Below are 15,697 nucleotides of genomic sequence, written 5' to 3'. Positions count from 1 at the left end.
TGTTAAACCACATGTTTTGTATCATTTATCAATAAATAATTTAAATCAATATCACTTGTTTTTCTCATACTATTTAAGTGATACACTACAAATTATCTCTATTTTCTTTTAAAATATCTGTGAGACTGCAAAGGAGATTCATGGGAAAGCAAAGTCTTACAGATACCGGCAATGAGTAAGACCCATGGAAGATTTAAGTTTCATGTGTATAGGAGAAGTTGTTGAGTCTCAAATTGTTCTATTGCTCGGGGGAAATGGTACAGGATAGACAATGTTCATCCGGATGTTGGTACAGTTTGGCTCCTTTCTTTTCCCTCCTAATTGTGGTTATGAATGAAACTTGTGTAATCTGATATTCCCTGCATAATTCAGGTGCACACACTCAGCATGACTTTCCGGATGCATCCCAAGTACTTCGGCCTATATTGAATAGATTTGGATCAGCAAAAGACGTCCAACATAAAGCTGATGGGAAGTATTTTGTGTTGGACAATTGAGTGAGTCATGCGTTGTAGATTTTGGTGTGTCTTATTCTATAACTGTGAGTGCCTGACTTTGCTGAGAGAAAGTAAAGACCTCTGCTCTAAAACGTTGTCATTGACTTTTTATTTTTTCCCTCTTCTTTTACAATGTATATATTTAAACATATACTTTACACCTAAACCGTACAAAGATCAGTCTGTCGGGATGATCATACCGAATAATTTATTTAAGTCAATTTCAAGTGGTGATTAATTTGATCTGGTTAGGCACGATCCACAAGAGAACCAGCAGGTGTGTATACAAAGACAACAATAAAAAAAATTGATCTGGTTAGGCACAATCCACAAGATCAGTCTTTCAGATGATTTGGTAGAGGAGATTCTCTCTAGGGAGACAACAACAAAAGGGTGACAAGTTATCGAATTGAATTTCTTACAAAACAGAGAGACAACTATAGGTTGACGAGTATATAAACCGACCTAAACCTAAATTTAAATTTTTTTTTTTATTATTCGATCGGTTTTGTAACACTTGTGCGAGGCTAAAATTAATACGTGTGCGAATTTCTTATCTGAACGACCTTTTATCCTCGGTCTCTTCTTTTCCGCATCATCCAGGAGTCAGCCATGGCTTCTTCGGCTCTCTTCAAACTCAATACACAGACATTCAAAGCTCTAAACCCATCTTCCCCTTCGTTATGTCCTCCAAAATCCAGAATCTTCCATCTTCATTTCTCCAAATCACTCTCCCAACAGCATTCAAAGCTCAACCACAAACCCACCACAACTACTCGTTTCTTCGCTCCTCTCTGTTTCTCTCTTCCTTCACCTTCTTCTCCTCCCAACTCCAAAGAAGAATCCATTCTTCAAGCCAAGACTTGTCTCTCTTCTTGTCTCATCAAACCTTTAAACAACCCAAAACTCGCTTCCCCAAAACTCAAGAAGCTCAAACAACCAAGATTCCGTCTTGAGATCCCAATCCTTGACGATGATGCTCCTTCGTCTCTCTCTCAGCTCGCCTTTTCGATCTTTCATGACTTACCCATCTCGAGAAGAGGCTCTCCCAATGTCAAACTTCTCTTCCTCTGGCCTGACACTTCTTTCCTCGATTCCGCCGTCAAAGCTTTCCGGTCAGACTCTATCAGCCACGTTGCTGTGTCCCCTGTTTCAGACTCTGTTACGAAAGCTCTGAGATCTGCTGACGTGGCGGTTTTCATGGCCCCGGAGAGAACGCAGATGGAGGATGTTAGGACGGCGAGTGAAGCTTTTTCTTCAAAACCTGTGGTGATGATCAATCCGAGATGGTTGTTCGAGGAAGAGAAAAGCTTTGGTGATGAGTTCAACGGCTTTATAGGTTCCTTCGAAGTGATTTATGCGTTCACAGGTTTAGAAGTGAGAGGAGTGTTGAGTAAGAGGAAAGGAGTGATCTTTAAGTGTGTGAGAGATGGTGTTGTGAGTGGAGAGAGATGGAACGTTCTTGTTGAAGAAGAAGAAGGTAATGGAACTTTGAAAGTGGTTTCACAGTTCAAAGCTAGGCCATCAATGGATGAAGTCGAGCTTGTTCTCTATAACTTGATGGCTATGAATTCGCCTATCACCAAATCAGCTAAGTTTCTCAAGGATTTGGTTTCCAACATCACTGGGAAGAAGTAATTTGGGTTTAGGAGTCCAAAGTTTTAGTATGTCTTGTTCAGGTTTTCTTGAATTAAGAGAGTTTCCTGTAAAGAATCAATATTTGCATAGAGAAACCTTACGAGTTCAATCTAATACATCAGTCTCATCCAAGAGCTTGGGCATTGAGCAAGTGTTGCAGGGTGAGGTTTGAGGCTTTGAGCATTGAATGCTTTCAGTTTTTGTTTGTCACTACACATCTGTTCTTCTCATTGTTGTTGAATTGAATGTGTAATCCTGTTGGGAGGCTTACTTTTTGAAGACTTGAAGTCATGTACTTCAACTTATGCGATTTGCCATGTAACTGATTTGACATGCGAATTTCATAAACTAGAACCGCAGGCTTTGTCTGCCCGAAGTCCTAAGAAGTCTTCCGGATCCAATATGAGCCACATTTCACTTAAATGTAATGTGCTAATGCCAAATTTGAAAAAGTTAAGAATGTAAAGACAAGCCTGAGGGATTAGTTGTCATTTCGCCCGTCACCGCCTCAATTTCTCTATTCATAACCTCTTTAATTTGGATTAATTAATGGGTATGACTCTGCAAATTCACTTGCGGATTCGAAACAAATGACACAAATATAGGCATAACGAATAATAATATCATATCATAAGATTCCAACATTTCTTTTCAAACATAGTGTGGACTCTACACCACCACAGGCTAATGAAAAACCAAATTAAACTAAACCAGATCTATTCTGAACCTCAGCTACACATTAATTAGGCACTAGCTAGCAAACCACAACAACACAATAACTAATCTAGTCTTCATCAACTGAAGGCTTGGAAGCACCAGTCTTCTTTGGAAGAAGAAGGTTGTGAATGTTAGGCATCACACCTCCATTTGCAATGGTCACATCACCAAGCAACTTGCTCAGCTCCTCATCGTTCCTCACCGCTAGCTGAATGTGACGTGGCACAATCCTAGTCTTCTTGTTATCCCTCGCTGCGTTCCCAGCCAATTCCAATACCTACACACAGATCCAATTTCCCAAACAATCACAAACCGGTTAAAAATCAATTTTTTTTTTATAAAAAAAGAAATTGAAGATCCAAATATGATAATTACCTCGGCGGCGAGGTATTCGAGAACGGCGGCTAAGTAAACCGGAGCACCGGCACCAACACGTTCGGCGTACTTGCCGTTCTTGAGAAAACGAGCGATTCGACCAACCGGGAACTGGAGACCGGCTTTGCTGCTTCTCGAAGTCGCCTTCTTAGCAACGCCAGATCCAAGGGTTTTGCCACGACCAGCCATTTGTGGTTTCGAGAGAGATAGATAGCAATAAAAAAAAAAAAATACGAAAAATTCAAAGCGAGGGAGAACAATATACGAAAACTATACAGTGAAGACAAAGGCTCTTGGGTATATATATATATATATATAGGGGTATAGTGAGTAGAGAGAGACGGTTGAGTTGATGCTTGTCCAATAGAAAACAATCACTCGGATCGATTTGATTGCCGTTGGATCAAATTTTATGATCGACGGTTCATAATCGAGAGTTCTGGATTTACCTTTCTTCTTCTTCTTTTTTTCTTTGAACTACACAGGTGGATCCACGTTAAAACGTTGCGTTGACGCAAATACCCTTATCTGAAAAATGCAGCAATTTAGGATGTGCAATAAATTTTGAAATCTAACAAATCCTATATACTCCCTAAAAGATTAATATTTTAGTATTATCACACATATTAAAAAAAAAGTTAAATTTTAATTTGAAATTATTTTATAATTATTTTTAGTAGACAGAAAAAATATAAACCAGTAGATAAATGTCATTTGGAAAAAAAACATAAAGGAAAAAAATCATTTTAATATTTTTATCTACAAAATCAATGTTTGAGAAAAAAAAATATATCTTAGAACATAAGAAACAAATGAATATATTTTATTATTAATACTATATAATATAATGATTTATTCTTATAAATAAATATGACTAATTAATAAAATTAAATATATTTAAAATGATTTATTCTTATAAATAAATATAACTAATTAATAAAATTAAATATATTTAAAATTTTATTTGATATGATCTTAATTAGATTAATTAGATATCTTCTAATTTTAAGATAAAATATAAAATAAATATTTTTAAGCCTAATCACATTATTTATTAATAAGAGACTTATTAAGTCTAAAAAATAAAAAATACATTACTAGAATAGAGTAGTTAAAACATGGGAATACACTATTAATAATAATGTTATACTGTATTAGTGGAAATTTTTTTAAGCATCAGGTGAAATATTGTATCATACATGCTAATAAACGATTTACAGGTTAGGTAATTAAACCATATATAGAATCAATTGTTTTTTGACTTTGAAAATGGAACTTATAATATATGTATTCATGTATTTGTTGAATCAGTATGACGTGGCATACTAATTTTCAAAGTGACAACACTCATACACGTTATTAACATTTACCATAATTTTAGATATTATATAAGCAGAGATATTAACACAACTCTTTTCACTTATGTAGTCAATCAATATCATCAACAATAAAAAAAATAGTTACTAAAATATTAAAACAAACCGGCAAAGAGATATATATACGACAAAGAAGCCAGCCACCTCTTCTTTCGCGTCAACCCAAATCAAGAACGCCTCTAAAATAATATAAAAAAATTATGGAGTCTCCGGTGGAGAGGAGCGGCAACGACGTCCGACAACCGTTGCTAGATAAAATTCCGGCAAAGAAAGAAGCGGAAGGAGAGGAGAGATTATGCATAGACGAGATGTTACAAAGATATTGCGGCGAGTTCGGGAGGTGGCAGATGAAACACTTCGTTTTGACGTGTCTTGCTTGGGCTTTAGAGGCGTTTCACACGATGGTAATGATATTCGCCGATCAAGAGCCCGAGTGGAGATGTGTCGGGTCGGATTGTCGGGTCGGGTCTTCGACTTGTGGTATGGATCCGAGTTCTTGGGAATGGACGGCTGGTAAAGGAAGCTCCACCGTGTCGGAGTGGGGTTTGATTTGCGGCGAGAAGTATAAGGTTGGTCTCGTTCAAGCTCTCTTCTTCGCCGGATGCATGATCGGTAAGTTTTTTTTTATCTCTTCTAAGTTTTGTTTTTGATTTTAACCAGAAAATAACAGCTGTTTCCTGAAAATGTATTTCACGTCGAATTTATTTTTTTTGAAAAATATAGCAATAGTAAAAAAAATGAAACTAATATGTTAGATGTTTTTTTAAATTTAAACTTTTAACTAAAGAAACTTTGATTCTTTTCTTAAGAAAAATCATAAAATACACACCCTCTAAAGTCTAAACTCTTAAACTGTATTTTTTAAGTGGATTTATCTATTTTCGAGATTATCCCATAATTAATAAAATATATAGAATAACAAAACATTGGATTGGTTTTTTTGGTTTAGTTGTGTGTTTCGTAAGTATATTGGATCCAACAAATAAAATTAGTTAAGAGCACTTCGATAGTTCGAAATCGACGGCCACGTTGGCTTATACCACGTGCCATGATCGCATGAATTTTTTATGATTTATCCAGTTTTTAGAAAAATAACACTATAGAATAAAGGATATGTAACTCACTTTTTTTCCGATATACCTCTCATTTTTTAATACTAGAAAATTTTGGATGATAATGCTTTTACCCATAACATTATTAGGCGGTTCAAATTCACGCACACAAAAAAAGAAGAAGTGATTGGCGATAAAAGAAAAGATAGACTTTGATTCGTATGCTTGGTGCTAAAAAACAAAACAACTAAAATGACAAGAATGTAAAATCATACTATATGATATCCGTGTGAGGTGTGACTGACTAAAGGAGTTACGTTGATCACATTCTATATTATCTTGTTGGCTTTTTGAGAATAAAAAGTCATAATTTCCTTCTTTAATATTCGTTGAATTGATCTGTAAAGTTGAAAACACACAGAAATATGTCTCTTGGCATGGCGTGCGCCTGTCTGGGTTATACCACGGCTTCGGCTTTAAAATCATGATTCACCTAACATCATTTCACACGTACATCCCACCTCTTTTGTTTTCTTGAAATAGCTAGATTTTATCTCACATGACTGACTACATGAGTATACTTTTAGTAGAAAAATAAGTAGTTTTCTTAAGAAATTTCTATCAATGTTAATTTGTTAATTAATCTTTGAAATATGTTCGACTTTTCATATATATATTTTTTTTGTAGAGCATGTTATATATGATCTTGATTAAGACACAATTTACATTAGGATGCTATTTATGAATATGACAACATCACGTTCAGATTTGAAACCAACGTGTAGCCAAAGACACATCTAGTTCTACTACATGTCTAGCTACTTGCATAAACAAACAAAATAATCATTACAATATGACCTCGTTACTAAGATTGGCTCATATAATGATAATAGAAAAACCAAAAGTTGTATATATACCTTATTTTGGCTTATGTTTAGATTAGTTTATTAAAAAGGGACAGTTTGGCTCTAGATGATCCAATCTCTGCATTTGATACATATCACATAATGAATAGGATATACCAAGGAATATCCAATTAGAGTTGCATACTAGTCAATTTATTTTAAATATATTCCATGAAAGTTGAAGATATCGTTTTCATACAAATAGCAGAAAGATGATTGTGAAACATTGGTCCAACATATCTCAAAAAGTACTTCGCTTTTTTCGACCATACATTCCTTATGGTCCCCTATGAACTTGTCAAATCGTTTGATAAGTCTTTACCCAAAGTTTTCAACTGTTTTTTACTCTTGTGTAACTTTTTGTTACCCTACATTTATTGGTTACTGGTTACAAATATGGCTTAATTAATTATAGGTGTGTTGACTTAATTATGTGCAGGTGCAGGAGTATTCGGACATTTATCAGACTCGAAGCTAGGAAGAAAAGGCTCACTAACAGTCGTTTGCATTAGTAATTCAATCTTCGGAATCGCGACAGCTTTCTCCCCAAACTACTGGACCTATGTGGTTCTCCGGTTCTTGACAGGTTTCAGCACCGGTGGTGTAGGCCTAACCGCGTTTGTCCTAGCCAATGAACCCATAGGACCGAGCAAACGCGGTGTAGCCGGAATGTCAACTTTCTACTTCTTCTCTGCCGGCATTGCAATTCTATCCGGCATTGCTTACGTTTTCAGATCATGGAGGGAGCTTTTCATAGTGTCTTCGTTACCGTCTCTCTTGTTCCTACTCATTGTTATCCCATTCATCTCCGAGTCCCCTAGGTGGTATCTCGTGAGAGGCAAAGTAGACGAGGCGATGAAGCTGATGCACTGTATCGCTAAAACGAACGGGCGTCACATTCCCGACGGAGTCACGCTTGCTGTAGACGACGACGTGGAAGATAAAAACGGAGAGAGGAGTAATACTGCTGTTGAGGGTTCCCTCAAAGATGTTATACGGTCGCCTCTCACCCGGATCAGACTTCTCATTACAGTCGCCATAAGTTTCACGGTCTCGATTGTGTACTACGGACTAAGCCTAAACGTAGTCAACCTCAAGACCAATCTCTACCTCAACGTCTTTGTCAACGCCGTGGCGGAGATGCCGGCATTTGCTATAACAGCGGGTTTGCTAGACAAGTACGGGAGGAAACCGCTCTCCGTAGGGACGCAGTGGTTCAGCTGCGTCTTCTGCCTAGCCGGATTCGCAATATGGGGAGCTGGTACATGGAAATCGGTTAGAATGGTTGCAGGGGTTTTAGGGATATTTGGGATGGCCGGAACGTACAATCTTCTGTTCATATATATAGCTGAGCTGTTTCCTACGGTGGTGAGGAACGCGGCATTGGGCTGCGCGACTCAGGCGTCTCAAATGGGAGCGATCCTGGCGCCTTTTGTGGTGGTTTTAGGGGATGAGTTGCCGTTTGGGGTGTTTGCTGTTTGCGGGTTAGTGGGAGGTGGGCTTGCGTTTTACTTGCCGGAGACGCTAAACAAGCCCTTGTATGATACAATGTTTGGGATGCACGAAGCTGAGAGTAACAGAGGCGGCAGAGAAGAAGTAGTAGTGTGTTAAAAGAAACAGAATCTACAACACTTGGACATGAAGACACAAATAAAGATCTAGGGATAGGTGTTTTAAAATGTCTTGTACGTTGTGATTTTGAGTTAAGATTTTCGGTTTTGAAAATGGTGAACGCGTTGATAAAAATGTTAACATTGATTTTAGTGAACACGTTCATGGTTTTGATTAGTGGGAAAAAAATGACAAATGGTCAACACTTTTCTATGAACCGAGCAAAGACAATAACATAGATGTGACAGATCCTGTTTGCCAAAGAAAAAGAAATAAATAAAATAATGGATCGATGCCAAACTCAAACATTCGTAAACAAAACAACTAATAATATGTAATGACACGATGGATGTATCAGAGTCACCCTACAACACCAGGAGGCTTGACATCTTCAGCAACAGGAGCGGCTCCACCTCCAAGCGTAGGAATATGAATTTGTACATTGGTTCCATCAACAGGGTTAAGGGTAATGGTAAACCCAGCCGGAACCGTTACTGTGAAACCATCAGCCTGAACGTCAACTTTGAACGCAGGTACAACGGGTCCATTAAAGCGAAAAACAGCTTCCATCTTCGGAGATCAGATCAGATCAGATCAGAGAATTTAGGATTCAAGCGATGAAGAAATGATTAAGGAGAAAGAAGTTAAGACTGTCAAAGTAGGTTAAGGAAAAAAAAAACAAACATCGTTCACAAACTAAATTGGGTTGGGTTACAAGTAAATGGGCCAGTGCAGGGATAATAAAAGAATAAAGTTCATAAAACGTTATATAGATTAGCTTACCAGAGAGCTAACATCTGGTTCCATGGCCCAATGGATAAGGCGCTGGTCTACGAAACCAGAGATTCTGGGTTCGATCCCCAGTGGAATAGTATTTTACTTTTTTGTTTTTCCGACCAAAATAATATTTTGTCGCAGCGGTATGACACAAGGCCGAAGCCGCAAAACAGAAAAATTGGGGCTTTTTCTATGAACCAATAGATTCATATATTAAACCCAAATTTTGCGTTGTTTTTTTGCTTTGCCGAAGAAGAAAGACAAAAAGGGTTGAATCGACGATTTAAAGAAAATCCCAACTCCAAAACTTTCTCGTTTTTGTTTAATTGGGGTTGAAGAACATCGAAGGGGCTGCAGCAGGTTAAGACATTCGTAAACAAAACCACCGGCTTTTATTTGTTATGAAACGAGGATTCTCTGATTCTCCTTCAAGCTCTGGTCCTCCCTCTTCTTCCAGATTCAAATCTAATCCCGAAGGTTTCGTTTCCCTCCCCTCCTCCTCCTCCTCCTCCTCCTCCTCCTCTTCTCTATATAATCCGGGTTCTTCGTGTTTGATTGGATTGAAGTTATACAGTGGTTTTTTGATTCCTTGCTAGTTTCTTCTTTGGACTTTAGAGTTGGTTTTGCTAGCCCGTTGGAAAAAGTCTCGTCCTTTATAGTTTCTATCTCCTGTAGTGTTAACTGTGTTGTTCTGCTTGTCTTGTTCGAGTTTGAGTCTAAGCTTTTCACTTGGATTCTTATAGATTTTTATCAAAATGACTATGATTGTAAAGCTTAAAAGTTATATTCTTTTCAGGTGATTCTCAGTTTCTGGAAGATGAGACCACTAAGAATTTTGCCAGGAAAGTTGCTGATCATTACAGTCGGAGAACAAACCAAACATTGGAAGAGCGAGAAGCTAGTCCGATCATTCATTTGAAGAAACTTAACAACTGGGTTGGTTTACTCATTTAACAACACCTTCTTCTCTACGGGAAACTTCAACATGTATTAATTTGCTCTTCTTCTTCTTCTTTCTTATTCTTTTAAACAGATTAAAAGTGTGTTGATCCAGCTTTATGCTCGTCCTGACGATGCTGTCCTCGATCTTGCCTGTGGAAAGGTTACTCTCTTCTTAAAAACAATCTTATTGTTCATGTCAATTGCTGTTTCTCAAAGCTTTTTTCAATATATTGTGCTTTTAAATCTACTAGGGTGGTGATTTGATCAAGTGGGACAAAGCGAGGATTGGGTACTATGTTGGAATCGATATTGCTGAAGGGTCGGTAAGTTGACTAGCTTAATAATAGCTGTATCTTTTTTTGCATATCTTTCATATCTCTATATCTGAGAATTGCTTATATGTTACACTTGATATCAGATTGAAGATTGCCGCACGCGTTATAATGGTGATGCAGACCATCATCAACGGCGTAAAAAGTTCAGTTTTCCGTCCCGTTTACTATGTGGGGATTGTTTTGAGGTATAATGAGAACACCACCCTTCTAGTAGTTCAGGGATCTCGATTATATATTGACATATGCAACAGCAAACTCAAAAGTTCATTTGCTTGACGATTTGTAAGTCCTAATAGTGGAATTGCATTTCAATGATTACAGGTAGAGCTAGACAAGATTCTTGAAGAGGATGCCCCTTTTGATATATGCAGTTGTCAGGTCTCATATATTTCAGTCTCCTTTTTGTTTTCAAATTACTTATTCCCACTGGTATTCTGAAGTAGAGCGTTTGGTGAAATAAGGTTAATGGTGTAGTTATAGATTCTAAAATTATAAATTCCTTGCTTAATTGTAGTTTGCTATGCATTACTCATGGACTACTGAGGCACGTGCACGACGAGCTTTGGCAAATGTTTCAGCTTTACTTCGTCCTGGAGGTGTCTTTATCGGAACAATGCCAGATGCCAATGTTATAATTAAAAAACTCAGAGAAGGTTCTTTTTCTTTTGCTTCGTTGCTTAGAATTTGATCTGTGGATTTTGGTAAATTAATCTGTTCTTTGTTGTATACTGAATATGTAGCTGAAGGTTTGGAGATTGGTAATAGTGTATACTGGATTCGTTTTGGTGAAGAGTATTCCCAAAAGGTGATCATTATTTGTCCATAGCTTTATCTTTTTAACCTTTAGCTGAAAGTTATCTCAGTTCCGGTTCTGATGTTGATATTTGTTATACATGGTTCAGAAGTTCAAATCTAGCAGCCCCTTTGGTATCGAATACGTGTTTCATCTTGAGGTACATAATTTATCTACAATTTTCTGGAGTTATTCACTTTAGTCCACCTCAGAAACTTGAGCATTTTTTAAAAAGCTGTAGAGGTGTATATTAATTTGTACAACACAAGGAGCTATTCGATGGAGGTTTACCAAAATCTTCCTTGTTATTTTTTGCTGTATTAAAGTAAATGTAACATAGGAATTTGTAATGTAGGATGCTGTTGATTGCCCTGAGTGGATTGTACCCTTTAACGTCTTCAAGTCTTTAGCAGAAGAGGTAATTGCTTGATCCCGTGTTAACTAGATTGCCAAAATCACTGGTTTAGATTTATGAGAGTGACATTGTCCTATGATTTTTTGGATAGTATGATTTAGAGTTGGTATTTGTGAAGAACTCCCACGAGTTTGTCCATGAGTATATGAAAAAGCCAGAGTTTGTGGAACTCATGAGAAGGCTTGGTGCTTTGGGTGATGGTAACAATGATCAGAGTAAGTCTTTGTTTATTGCTTCATATCATCCGTTTGATTCAAATCAAATGCCATAAAAACATAACTAACTCGACACATCTTTTTTTTTCAGGCACATTATCAGCTGATGAATGGGAAGCTGCATATCTATACCTCTCCTTTGTCTTGAGGAAGGTTTGTCTTCTTTTGACATCTTTCAGTTTTCCCAATTTCTATTTCCATCGGTTATGTTTTATAAATGGTGGGGTTTCACAGAGGGGAGAATCAGATGGAGCTCGAAGGAGTGGGCGGAGGAAGAATGGGAAAATGAACTTATCGAAAGACGATGTTTTATATATCGATAACTGAAGTGTGAAAGACTGTTCCATTACAGACCAGTGTCTCAAGTCTCTGTTTTGGTCTCACTTTGTTCTCTTATGCTCTAAGGCCATTTGAATTGAGAGATTGGTTTACATAAGAAAAATATGCTCCTTCACAAAGAAAGAAGATGACAAGAAGCCTAATAATACGAATAGTTGTTGAACACTTGTGTTTTCAAGTGTGTAGGCTTTTAGTATACCATCAGGATGATGAACATGATAACCATCATGGCATTATTCATGATTTGTATTATGATGTATTTGCAGCGTACTTTTGTTTACAAAGGTCGATGGCTTTTTTACTTGTATTACTATATTTTGAGATTATATCCACTGTGAACTTGAGAAAGAATCAAGCTTTTGTTATGTTATTCTGTTGCTTTCGATCTCACTTTGACTCCCGTGTGGTTAAAACTTAAACAAGAAAATAATAAGAGGCAAGATTTACGCGTTATCTGGTTGTCCTTACCAAACTCTTACATAGAACAAGGACAAAAAAGTTTCTAATATAGCTTAAACAACTCAGAGAACAAACAAAACTTAATCACGACTTGTTGTCTTTATTTTCTCTTAATCTCAATGCATGTTCTTTCCATACAAAGATCTCGACTGTCGAGTGGTACTTCCAGATCAGAAACACATTCGAACATGTGAGTCTGTTTGGTTCTCTTTTTTTTTGCTGTTGGAACTTTCTGCTTTGCTCAGTCTCTTCGCTTTTGATTGAAACAATCGAACCCCTCTGGTTGGTTTAGTGTGTTCTTTCTTTTCAAATATTTCTAAGACCTTCCGTTCCAATTTTGAAGTTTCGAACCATTCTCATATTATGAATTGCAGATTTTTTTTCTTTTTTAAAATCAGTTAAAAGCTGAAGAACATCACAAATGGTTTCTTAAATACACGAAGACTTTTGTCGGTTCGAAGAATAGAGGTTAACCTAAATAACCTAACGGATCCAAACACATGTAGACTAACGTTATTTGGTAGTATAAGAAATGAATTACTTTATATATGTAGACTAATTGATACCAAGACCACGTCATGCTTAATGAGAGTAACAATACTAGAAGGTTTAGTTAGATTAATGTGCATATTTAAGGTCACAATTTTACATATTTCTTTCAAGATCTGAAAACTATTGAGCAATGTAAAATTATAAATATGACCCATTCCGACAAATAATAATACACTTAACTAATTAATACTACATGTTTCAGTATTTGCACCAATTATTTAACACCGACAACATCATTTGGCTTGTATCGGTCTTCTCACTAACAACATCGTTTATCATGTTGTGCAAGCATTGGAAGTATAATACTCCCTCTGTTTCATACTATAGGATGTTTTAGAGGTTTTTGCTTGTTTCATAATATAAGATATTTTCAATTTTTGAGGTAACTTTTAGACTACTTTTATATTTATTATTATTTATTTTATACAATTTTGTTTCTGATTGGTTAAACTTTTTAAAAGTAAACATTTTTTATTATGCATGTTTTGAGTAAAACATCTTATATTTTGAAAGAGAGAGTAACAAACATATAATTCTGTTTGGTACGAAAAGCTATAAATATCTCTAGAGTAGGCAAACAAAATACCTTTTTACAGAAAAAAATACTAATTTATAGGTTAATCATTATGTGATAATCAAACGCACAAAGTCCAATAATTAATGTTAATTAAAGACGTTACTTTCTCTTTAAGATGATACAACTATTCAATTAAGTAAGCTTAGTCTGAAGAATATAATCAATCATAGCAGTTCGAGAAAAGTAGAAAAAAAAAGTCGCTTCCATTATTTGCTCTCTTCCTCTTGTTATCATCAATTCTTTTTTCCTTTGTTCCTTAACTAGAGTAAAATAATTAATTTTTTCTTGGTCAATCAAAATAATTTATTTTAAATTATCTATATATATTTTTGATGATGCAAGAATGAGGTATTGCTATCATGCGGTCACAACAACTTCGATCTAATGCTTTACTAAACCATTTGTTCACATATTGACGATTCTCCTCGTACTTTTGATTATGAAGAATTAGAAGTACAAAAACACCATTTATGTATATCATCAATAAATAATCCTCTACGTTTAGATGTTAGAAGTTAGCTTATCGTCCGACTGATAAGAGTTGTATATCATTATTAAAAAAAATTTACTAGATGTATATATAGCTACAAATCGAAAGATCTATCTACCTTCGTTTATAATTATTTCATATGTGTACTAATTATATTAGACATCAAAACTAATACAAGTAACATAATTTTTGTAAATGTAGTTTTGAACAATTGATTCGAGACTGTCACCTAACTCCCTTTTAATTATAACGATTTGAATAAGAAGAAGTGAGCCCATATAGATATAGTAAAGGTCGAGAGAATGTTCGGACAGAGGTGTCCGGTAGAGTTGTCCATATCACTTCTATGATATATTTTTTTATTTGTCATTTTTTTTGGGTTCAGAACTAGAAGTGTCAATTTTATATTGTTGTTGATATTGATAAGATGAATGTTTAAAAGATAATTTTGTTGGAAGCACTAGTTTTATAAAATGATATGTCAACTCCTAAAAAGGATATGTATTATGTTATATTACATATTTATCTCTTTGTTGACTAAAAGTTGTAACCTGTCATACTGTGATTTTTTAGAAACGACCCATATTTTTTTAAAAAAAAATCTCTTTCATCTTTCCACGAAGATAAATAGATAATCATACAATTAACACATTTACCCAAACTTTCGAAGAAGAAACTCAACCCAATTCATGAAAGTTCAATTTCGTATTTTCAAATGTGTTATTTAAAAATGAATCCAAACTTATTTTAGTTAGCATAATTATTTATGAACCATCGGAACACAACCAATTTGGAATGAGTCAACCCGTATTCACCCGTATCAAAGTCATTGTCAAATAATATATTACTCACGAGAGGATAAGCAAGTTTTTCTAGATATGTCAACCCCTATTGATATACTAATTAAAAACAGAAGTCGATTAATTAGCTCTAGAAAGAAGAACTATGATTTGGTCTACATCTGTGGGGTTAGGCCGGGTGGGAAAGTTGGTGACGATGAATACATTATGGTTTATTTAGAAATTATCAGCTCGATTATTAATCTTTTCACTTAATACTTTCATGGCATATTTAATTAAGATGTTGTTTAACTAAACGAGTAACATAGTCTTACAAAATCTTACTTCTGATCAGAGTACGTTTTGCGCAAATAATATTAATTACAGGTATAATAAATAATCTTACATAATAATTTGATTTTTTTAAAAACCATAAAGATATAAGATTTCAATATTCTTGGAATTCTATTAGAACAAATTAAAACCACAAGTAAACATGGCAAAGCCGAGTCACCTCATTTGTGATTTAGCCAGGACTTAGTTAAGGATATAAGTAAAATAGAAGAATGAGGTAGTGGGGTTTGTTTTCTTTAATTAGTAATTATGTTTTTGAAAAAAACAAATTATGTTTATATCAGAACGATATTTGATTGTTACGTTTTCCTCTAAACTAAAGAACATAAATCCTGATTACTCCAAGAGGAAACACGTTTATGATAGTTCTAACAACATATCGGAACTATAATATGGAATTATCCAAAGGTATAAGTCATCAATCTAGATATGAACTCTACCACTAGCTGACCTAAATGTATATAATTTTTACATGTTATTAATTTTGTACGCAAATTTA

The 15,697-nt window shown here is 35.4% G+C and overlaps 4 protein-coding genes and 1 non-coding gene across 5 annotated transcripts; 4 read left to right on the top strand and 1 right to left on the bottom strand.

Annotated features, from left to right (window-relative positions):
* The first annotated feature begins 1,021 nt into the window (after window positions 1-1,021).
* On the top strand, window positions 1,022-2,445 carry LOC104785653 (uncharacterized). Its single transcript, XM_010510911.2, has one exon. The coding sequence runs from the start codon at window positions 1,110-1,112 to the stop codon at window positions 2,133-2,135; it is 1,026 nt and encodes a 341-aa protein (XP_010509213.1). The 5' UTR covers window positions 1,022-1,109; the 3' UTR covers window positions 2,136-2,445.
* A 292-nt stretch (window positions 2,446-2,737) lies between these two features.
* Window positions 2,738-3,776, bottom strand: LOC104785643 (putative histone H2A.2). The gene is made up of 2 exons (XM_010510900.2): window positions 3,228-3,776; window positions 2,738-3,129 (listed from the first exon to the last, which is right to left on the bottom strand). Exons 1-2 carry the CDS (start codon window positions 3,414-3,416, stop codon window positions 2,920-2,922), a joined length of 399 nt encoding a protein of 132 aa, XP_010509202.1. The 5' UTR covers window positions 3,417-3,776; the 3' UTR covers window positions 2,738-2,919.
* An 869-nt stretch (window positions 3,777-4,645) lies between these two features.
* LOC104785633 (organic cation/carnitine transporter 4) lies at window positions 4,646-8,453 on the top strand. The gene is made up of 2 exons (XM_010510891.3): window positions 4,646-5,215; window positions 7,000-8,453. Exons 1-2 carry the CDS (start codon window positions 4,804-4,806, stop codon window positions 8,169-8,171), a joined length of 1,584 nt encoding a protein of 527 aa, XP_010509193.2. The 5' UTR covers window positions 4,646-4,803; the 3' UTR covers window positions 8,172-8,453.
* Window positions 8,454-8,970: 517 nt separating this feature from the next.
* On the top strand, window positions 8,971-9,043 carry TRNAR-ACG (transfer RNA arginine (anticodon ACG)). Its single transcript has one exon. It is a non-coding gene; the product is annotated as a tRNA-Arg (tRNA).
* On the top strand, window positions 8,982-12,357 carry LOC109124609 (mRNA cap guanine-N(7) methyltransferase 1). The gene is made up of 13 exons (XM_010510881.3): window positions 8,982-9,425; window positions 9,745-9,884; window positions 9,982-10,050; window positions 10,142-10,213; window positions 10,309-10,410; window positions 10,547-10,603; window positions 10,740-10,878; window positions 10,966-11,030; window positions 11,128-11,178; window positions 11,374-11,436; window positions 11,525-11,648; window positions 11,740-11,801; window positions 11,883-12,357. Exons 1-13 carry the CDS (start codon window positions 9,350-9,352, stop codon window positions 11,973-11,975), a joined length of 1,113 nt encoding a protein of 370 aa, XP_010509183.1. The 5' UTR covers window positions 8,982-9,349; the 3' UTR covers window positions 11,976-12,357.
* The last annotated feature ends 3,340 nt before the right edge of the window (window positions 12,358-15,697 follow it).

The sequence above is a fragment of the Camelina sativa genome, chromosome 1 (genome assembly GCF_030686135.1).
Source record: "Camelina sativa cultivar CO46 ecotype springtype chromosome 1, ASM3068613v1".
NCBI lineage: Eukaryota > Viridiplantae > Streptophyta > Magnoliopsida > Brassicales > Brassicaceae > Camelina > Camelina sativa.
The sequence above is the reverse complement of the archived record's forward strand: the minus strand, read 5'-3'. Positions and strand labels throughout refer to the sequence as shown.